Genomic DNA, 9449 nt, shown 5'->3' on the forward strand with positions numbered 1-9449 from the left:
AAAAAATCACATATTAACAATCATAAACCAATTAAAACAACAATTACAATAAAAAATACTTCTAGAGCACAGAGGTGAGGGAGCACGACAGAAGGATGGACGCAGCAAAACTGGAGAAGAGATGGCCTATACCACCACAGAACTAGAGAAGAGGTGGCCTGGTCTGTCGTAGAACTGGAGCCGAGGAGGGTGGTGCACGGAAAAACTAGAGTAGATAAGGGTGGGGCGCAGCGGAATTTGGAGCAGAGGAGGGTGTAGCGTGGCGGAACTAGAGCAGAGAAGGGCTAGAGCACAGCAAAACAAAGCCGACACGGCGAAACAATGGCTACGTGACAGAGGAATGATGCGAGCCAAGATATAGTGGGAACGGCGACTTCGAGCAGTGGCGGAGACAAGTGTAATGGGGATGCCAACTTCGAGTAGTTGCGATGGTAGCTGGACAGAGCAAGTGATGGGATTTTTCTATTGTTGAGGAGCTCGAGAGGATGGAAATGCTGAAGTGCTGAACTGCTAAGCTTAGGGCTACCTTTTAACTAATCTCAGGCTATTGGACGGCATCGTTGCCTTTTCAAATCTAAAAATTGGCCAGGTCCTGGTTCGGTTTGGCCAGGCGGTTCTTGACCGATTCAGCGATCCAAAAGCAACTTTTAGAGCAGCAATTTTTCTTGATTAACCGAACTGTAGATGATTCCAGTTTTCGGTCGGACCGGTCCAAATAATAATGAAGAAAAGGAAAGATAGAGATATGATTTAGGAGGCTATCCCTATATGGAATCTTGTTCTATACAAATTCCTAAATGACTCCTCTCTAACACTTTATTTTCTTTCTTCTAATAAAATTGTTCATGTCTCATGGATTCTTTCCACTCTTCTACCAGTTGTCCTATTGTTATATAGTTGGTTTCACTTGATTCTTTCCCTCGTTACTCTTTCTTACGCCTCCTGCTGTAAATAAAACACACTGAAGAAGAGAGAACTTGGAGCATAGAATGAGTGGCTGAATTATTGAGTTCCACTCACAACACAGTGCAAAATAAAGAAGAGACGGAGGGAAAGATTTTTCATCTAAGTATGAGAAAGAGGGTCACGGATTCGGTGAGCGACCCTCGTTTATGCCACCAAAATGCCCAAAAGTCATTTTGCTCACCAGTTAGCCAGATAGACCAAAATGAAAGACTTCATTTTAATGGGGTCTTTTCTTTTATAATTTTTAAGAGATGGGTGTTTTCATAATTTTTTTGTCTTCTCCCGTTTTATTTTATTCACTTTTTCATTGATAATCATAGTCTCCAATTCCATCATCAATTCTCAAAGCTTCTTCCATAACTCAGTATGACTAAACATTTTTTCTTAACTCAGAACCTTCTTCGTTGCAATGCCCTCCCGCCAACTCCTCCTTCCATTGCCTTCCACAATGGATTTCCCGCTAACATTTTTCCTTATCTTCTCCCCCTTATCACTGCCACCGCCCACCGTCGCCTCCCTCCTCTTCCTCCGCCGTTGCAAGCATTGCCCCTTCCATTATTTCCACTGCCGGCGACGACTCCAAACCTCCTCACCGCCTCTCCTACTCACTCCTTCATCGCACCACCAACTCCTTCTCCTCTCCACTCAGCCATGGCGGCTTCGGCACCGTCTTTTCCAGCACCCTCCTTCCTCCAGCGAGAACCCCTGTGGTACTGGAGTTCATGGACCCCGTCAAGGGTTGCGGTGGCGCGTGTGTACTCGAGGGTGGAGATTGCAGAATCGATCTCAGCCATCAGAGCCTCCACGTGGTGGCAATGATCTTGATGCCATCAAAAGACACTCCGGCAAACCTTATTGAATTCTCCAAAACCCGAACCCATGACAAGTTTCATCATTTCTTTCTAATTCGTTTGCGAAATTGAAATCAGTGAATTGCAGGATTGGAATTTCTATTACAAAGTGATGAATGGGTTATGTTCCATTTTTTGGATTATTAAAACACAAGTTATTCGAATATATACAACACATATTTAAATATATACAACACAAATCATATATTCAAATATACAAAACAAATAAGAGAATAATACAAATTTTGAAGTGTATAAATTAAATTAAAATATTTTGATTGAGAAATCGTGAGATAATTTTTTTTATGATACTAACAAAATAAAAAATTTTTAAGTGCATAAATTAAATTAAAATTTAATTTTTCTAATTTTAAACCATATCAAACACAAACACAATTATATCTTTTCATAAATGAATTATTTTTAGCTTTGAAATCAAATCCACTTTAAACTATAATTCATTTATGAAAAGATATAATTGTATTTGTGTTTGATATGGTTTAAAATTAGAAAAATTAAATTTTAGGGCAAAAAACTAGAATAAACCAAGGGAAGTTGCAAATTACCTAAATAAGCCAAAGTGAAATTCGTTTCTGCAATGAGCCAAACCCTATATTTATATAATTCGAACCAGTGTGGTTCGAACTCTATTCATAAGTAATTCGAACCAGAGTGGTTCGAATTATGAATAGGGAAATTCATTCAAGTAAATCGAACCAGGGTGGTTCGAATTACTTGGGAGGAAAACGTAGCACATAATTCGAACCACGCTGGTTCGAATTATATAGGGAGAAGCTGCATCAAGTAATTCGAACCAGGCTGGTTCGAATTACACAAAATGAATTCGAACCAGTCCGGTTCGAATTAGTGGTAGACAGTGCAGTATATATATGGTTCTAAACGTGAGTTGCTCTCATAGAGGGTGTAATATGGCTAGTGAGGAGAGTTTTGGGGTTTTGGTTCACCATAGAGGATCCATTAAGAGAAAAACTCGCTCCGGTGTGAAGTTCACAGATAAGGATCCTCTCTGTATCGTCGTGAAACCAACGACGAGCTATGATGATCTTGTTAGATCTGTGCTGATGAAACTCGGTCTGGAAGGTGCGAAGCGAGTGAAGAAGTTTTTCTATTGCATTCCAATCACTATCTTGCAGGATACGGTGAAGTATGATTGCTTCACGATTGGTAGTGATGAGGACCTGCAAGTCATGTTTCTATGTCGGAGGCAGTTTCCCGAGGTTAGGACACCAGAGTTGTTGGCAAAGTTGGTTGATGTGGTATCCAGCTCAGGGGGTTCGAACCGGAATGCCACCACTGAAGCAGCGGCAGCCGGTTCGAGTTCCAGGCCTGCCGTTGCTTCTTCGTCCGTCCCTGTGTACGAGCCAGCGGTCGAACCAGTCGCCTCCCCGTCTTTTGCTGTTGATCTGAATGATGGAGTAGGCGACGTGGTAGGATCAATTGATATTCTGCCGAACGCTTTACAGGGAGTTCCACCGGTTGGCGTCGGTGACGGAGTGTTGGGTGATGTAGAGGAGGACGACGTCGAGCCGGATATGATTGAGGATGACAGCGGCGACGAGGGTGGAGCGACTGAGCCTGCATTGGTAGTCGGTGGTTCTAGTTCTGGCACACAGCAGTATCCACCACATTTTTCCTCTTTGGACCTAGATGCCATGAGGCAAGAGGGTGTTTCAGGGCACTCTATTGGATTCGGAGCTAGAGATGCTGAAGGGACTGTTGGTTTGACAGAATTCCAGGTTGGTCAGCAATTTCAGGATAAAGACGAGGCCCTGTTAAGTGTGAAGACTTACAGCATCCGGCGAGGGGTACAGTACAAGGTTGTGGAGTCTGATCATCGCCGTTATGTGGGCAAGTGTTCTGAGTTTGGGAATGGGTGCACATGGTTGATTCGACTGAGTCTGCGGAAGCGCAAGGGCATTTGGGAGGTTAAGCGGTACAATGGACCTCACACTTGTCTTGCGACCTCCATCTCGAGTGACCACAGGAGCTTGGATTATCATGTGATTTCTGCGTTCGTTATGCCAATGGTTAGGGCTGATGCATCCGTCAGCATCAAGGTGCTCCTAAATGCCACGGCAGCATACTTCGGGTTTAGGCCGACTTACAGGAGGGTCTGGATGGCGAAGCAGAAGGCAATTGCCCTCGTATATGGTGACTGGGATGAGTCATACAACGAGATCCCTAGGTGGGTTTTGGGAGTCCAGTTGACGATGCCCGGTACTGTTGCAATCCTACGGACGAGCCCCGTTCGAGTTAGTGGACAAGTAGACGAGTCTCAAGCTTTTTTCCACAGACTTTTCTGGACGTTTCCACCGCTCATCCAGGCATTTCGCCATTGCAAGCCCCTAGTTAGCATTGACGGCACCCATCTGTATGGGAAGTACAGGGGTACTTTGCTCATCGCGATTGCACAGGATGGGAACTCCAACATTCTACCCGTTGCATTCGCACTAGTAGAAGGTGAGAATGCAGAGTCTTGGTCATTCTTTCTCTCCCACCTTAGACAGCACGTGACACCGCAGCCCGGTCTTCTGGTTATATCGGACAGGCATAACGGCATAAAGGCTGCGCTTGAGGCTCCGGACGGAGGTTGGTTACCTCCATCTTCATACTGTGCATTCTGCATTCGACACGTAGCGGCTAATTTTGCCCTTACCTTCAAGGGCAAGGATGCACGTAGGCTTCTAGTGAATGCCGCATATGCCAAGACCGAGGTTGAGTTTGATTACTGGTTTGATATTCTTCGGTCTGAAGACCCGTCGATGTGTGAGTGGGCGAACCGGATTGATTATTCCTTATGGACTCAGCATCGTGACAAGGGACGGAGATTCGGTCACATGACAACGAATATCTCGGAGTGTGTGAACTCAATCCTAAAGGGTGTCAGAAACCTCCCTGTTTGCTCTTTGGTAAAGGCAACATATGGAAGGCTTGCGGAACTCTTTGTTCGCAAGGGTAGAGAGGCTGAGGCCCAGATGGGAACCGGACAGCAATTCAGTCAGTACTTGGTGAAGTGTATAGAGGCCAACTTAAAGAATTCGAGGTGCTTCACGGTGACTTTGTATGACCGGGATAACTCCGAGTTCACCGTAGCCGAGACCACTCCGACGGGCTCTTTCTCATTAGGTACCTACAGAGTATCGCTTGCGTCCCGGATCTGTGACTGCGGGTACTTCCAGACACTTCATTTCCCGTGCCAGCACGCACTTGCATGCTGCGCCTACTCACGGGTTACCTGGTCCTCTTATGTTCATAGCGTGTATCAGATTAGTTCAGTGTTCCGTGTGTACCAGATGGGATTCACACCGCCGATACCGGAGGGATTCTGGCCACCTTACGACGGGCCAACCGTGATCCCGGACCCTGCCAAGAGGCGTGCGAGAGAGGGTCGTCCGAGATCCACTAGGATACGGACGAACATGGACGAGGCAGATCCGAATCGGCCAAAGAGGTGTGGCCTTTGTCGCCAACCTGGACACACCCGCAGGAGTTGCCCACAGCTTGGAGGACCGTCTCACACGGGGGGCCAGTAGTAGCGATCTTGTTATTGTTAGTGTTCCTTGATTTTATTTTTCCTGTTACTTGTTATTTAAGATGATTTGTGTTATCTGTTTATCCTTTTACCTTCTAGTAATGAAAAAGTTGCATCTGAATTTGAATATGGTTAGAAATCCCATGACTGCAAAAGTTGATAACTACAGTGTTATATGATTCAATGATAATACATAGTCACTAATCCACTAGGTGAATAACAGATTTTTAAGAACAATAAGATGAGGAAACAAGGAAAAATAGCTCTAAAGTAAATCATCTAAAATACATGAGTGAACCCTAACGTCCAAAATACATGAAATGTAAATCATCTAAACAAGTGGGAGCCTGTCCTACAACGACGGGGAACCCGTGGCCTCTGACCTTTGCGGATAAACGGCTCCTCATCCTCTATCTCATCTGCGTCCTCATGCGGGGCAGGCTGTGCGGGTGGCGTAAAATGGAGTGGTGCGGCAGACGGCCCGGCGACAGACTGTGATGCAGCGGTGTAAGCGGAATGTGGGGTACCTCCCAAAGCAAACTGGTCACCAACAGGTGTCGTAGCAGGCTCGTTCAGATCAACATCTAAGGGTGTCTGCGTGCCAGGGGTCTGAGGACGCCTCCTGCCCGGCTCGTCCTCCTGCATGATAGCCGAAATCTCCGCTAGAAACCGTGGACTTCCGAAGTCCGCATCAAGCGTATCTGCCCCAAGGAAGTCCTGCCACTGTGATCCGGGAATAACCCATGGAGTACCGTCCTGCTGAGGCTGGTCGTCGGTGGGTACTCCAACAAAGTAATGTCCAAAAGGACCGGACCCAAGTCCAGCGTCACTAGGCTCAGCCCCGTCACCCATCCCGGAGCCATACCACTCACCTCCGTGAACCCCATCCTGGGTACTACCACCAGCAACTGAAGCCGCCCTTGCACCATCCCCGCCCTCAGGCCCATGCTGATCATCGTCATCGTCCTCAGCGGCATGAACCGCAGCACGCCCTCTACCTCTGCCAGGATGATGTCGTCGTCGACCCCTAGCGGGGCCGGCCTCGTCGCCAGCCTCCATAGCACGCTCAAGCCACCCCCAGTCACGCTGGCTACGACGTGTGCCCACGCGAGCTCTCCTATCAACCCGCCTCCTGTCCGGCACGTCGTCAGGCCGATCCATCTCAGGTACTTGCCCAACTCCCCGCTGTGAGGCCTCAACAGGAATAGCAACGGCTCTCGGATCGCCCAATTGCGGATCCGGAGACAAAAACCTCTTCCCGTGCTGACTCCACCAATCCAAGAACTGATGCGACGGACCAGGGTCAGCAACAACATCGAATCTCAGCACGCTCTCCATATGGTCGTCCCAATACTGATGCCACTTCTGCAAATGGGACGGGAACCATCGATCGCCGCCTCTACCATCCTTCGACATCAGAAAGTCGATGTTCAGGGCGGCCTGTGGACGGGGCTGCACCCCTCCAAACTGCGGAAGAACCCTGTCTATCTGATGCCACTCTATGACGGCAAAGTAGATAAGCGATGTAACAGACCGCCACAGCACCATATGCCGAGGCTCCAAAACCTCGGGATGCACGACCTGAAGTACGTCAGGGCTACTGTACGGCATCCAGATAAACTGCACCCAGAACGATACAATGTCAGGGCAACTTGTGATCCCAACTCGTAAATCGTGGTTAAATAAAAAAACTTATTAAGTAACATACTGACCTCTCTATCCTGCAACCGGTCTATCCAGAGCCTCCACGTCTGAACTCTAGGACCCTTCTCGCTACTGGAAGGGATGTAACCTGACCACCTGCAACATGCACATGTGTTACCGCTACTTATATGTGTGCTTAGGGTATCCAATACATTATGAATGAACACGCAGTTATGTGTAGTAAATTGAAATAGACAAAGATTAGGGAAGTACCTCGAGGCCAATGGCCAGCTGAACGTCTCAAATCCTGCAGGCCTAAACAGAGGAAATCGCCAGAAAATCCATGACTGAAGTAGCTGAAGTGGGCCTGCTAGCTTGATTACATTTCTGTTCGCCACACGGCACATGCACCGGTACAACCATGCCAGTGCTGCAGAACCCCAGCTGTAGGTCTCCATCTCCTCCAGCCTAGCTACAAACGGAAGCCATCTGATGTGAACGCGGTTGCCCGACTTGTTCGCAAAAAGCTGTGTGCCCAACAACATCATGATGTACGCACGGGCATAACGACGCACAGTATCCTCATCAGCTCCCTCCGGGCACTCACCAAACGTCTCCTGAAACCAGCTGCAGTTGACCGCGTACTTCTGAACCTGGCTAGGAGGAGGTACCACTCCAAACAACTCCTCGAACCAAACCCAGGCTGGACGGCCACCCTCGATGTATATATGGAACTCTGATAGGCAGCCGCTGACGTAACGCCCGTCCACTGGCAAACCCAGCTGGTATGCCACGTCCTGGAGTGTGATGGTGCACTCTCCGAATGGCATATGAAATGTGTGCGTTTCTGGACGCCATCGCTCAACAAACGCACTGACAAGGGCCTCGTCCAACCGGAACCATCTATCGTTCAGCCTTGCAAGATGGTAAAGACCAGCCATCTGCAGGTACGGAACGTATCTGTCATCCAGGACCATGCCCTGCTGCCGCCGCATGCTCCTGATGCATCGCTGAGGCTGCGGAAGAAATGAACCGCATTATTAGAACCAACTTAATTACCGGTGACAAACATAATCAACACGATAATCCCTAAACCAAAAAATCTTACTATGCATAGCCGCTTAAAAATCCAAGAACGAGAACCATTTGCATAAGAAACTTAAATTAGAAACCACCATAGGCTACTGATATGAAAGATCTAACATTATAAAACCACAACTAAACATAAAACATAAACCACTAACATAAACCACTAACGTAAACCGTTAACGTAAACCGCTTACATAAACCACATACATAAACCACTAAGATAAACCACTAACATAAACCACTAAGATAAATCACTAAGATAAACCACCAACATAAACCAGTAACAAAAACCACTAACATAAACCATTAACAGAAATCACTAACATAAACCGCTAAAATAAACCACCAACTAAACCAACATCTAACCCGCTAAAATAAACCCGCATGCCAAACCACTAACTCACATGTACCGGTAAAATAAAGTTATTTCCGTACTAACCTCTTCGTTGATGACCCCAGCTATATGGGCGACTCCGTCCAAGCGATATAACCGTGCCGGATCGTCCCCCATGAGCAGAGTATTCCGTTCAGGTCTTTCTCGGAGAGAATCTGGGTCGTTTTCTCTGAGATTTGGTGGGGCAGGGAAAGATGAGAATGGTTCGAATGAGGCTGATTCGAACTCCTTATATAGCCGAATCACTAGTAATTCGAACCAGGGTGGTTCGAATTACTAACAACCTAGCTTAAGCGTAATTCGAACCAGGGTGGTTCGAATTACTAACAACCTAGCTTAAGCGTAATTCGAACCAGGGTGGTTCGAATTACATGAAGAACTCATTTCCCCATAATTCGAACTGGAGTGGTTCGAATTACTTGCATAGGTAGTTCGAACCAGTCTGGTTCGATTTACATTCAATTTTTTCTTAGAAATTCGAACTGCTCTGGTTTGAATTATTTGAAGATGAAGTTCGAACTAGCCTGGTTCGAATTACATAAAAATATGATCTGGCTAATTGCTGTATCGATTTTCATTTTGGCTCATATAGGTAAATTTGGATTGACGTTGGCTTATTATAGTATTTTGCCCTAAATTTTAATTTAATTTATACACTTTAAAATTTTTATTTTGTTAGTATCATAAAAAAATATTTTATCTCGTTATTTCTCAATTAGAATATTTTAATTTAATTTATACACTTCAAGATTTCTATTATTCTCTTATTTGTATAATTGAATATGTGACATGTGTTGTATATATTCTAATATAAATCATAAATTCTAAACCGTAAATAATAAATTGTAAACCCTAAATTCTAAATTATATTTGTATAAATTTATATTATGTAATAATATTTTTAACAAATATAGTTATTTAAAATATTTTTAGTTTTAATATAAAATAATTT

The 9449-nt window shown here is 45.6% G+C and overlaps 1 protein-coding gene across 1 annotated transcript in view; it reads left to right on the top strand.

The window, feature by feature from the left end:
- Nucleotides 2615–9449, top strand: part of LOC107634435 — a 14257-nt gene continuing 7422 nt past the window's right edge. The window contains exons 1-3 of the mRNA XM_016337940.2: nt 2615–3398; nt 3501–4518; nt 8735–8773. Coding sequence (XP_016193426.2) covers nt 2708–3398; nt 3501–4518; nt 8735–8773 — 1748 coding nt within the window. The 5' untranslated portion in view covers nt 2615–2707. The remainder of the gene's footprint in view (nt 3399–3500; nt 4519–8734; nt 8774–9449) is intronic.

Source organism: Arachis ipaensis, chromosome B03 (assembly GCF_000816755.2).
Source record: "Arachis ipaensis cultivar K30076 chromosome B03, Araip1.1, whole genome shotgun sequence".
Lineage (NCBI taxonomy): Eukaryota > Viridiplantae > Streptophyta > Magnoliopsida > Fabales > Fabaceae > Arachis > Arachis ipaensis.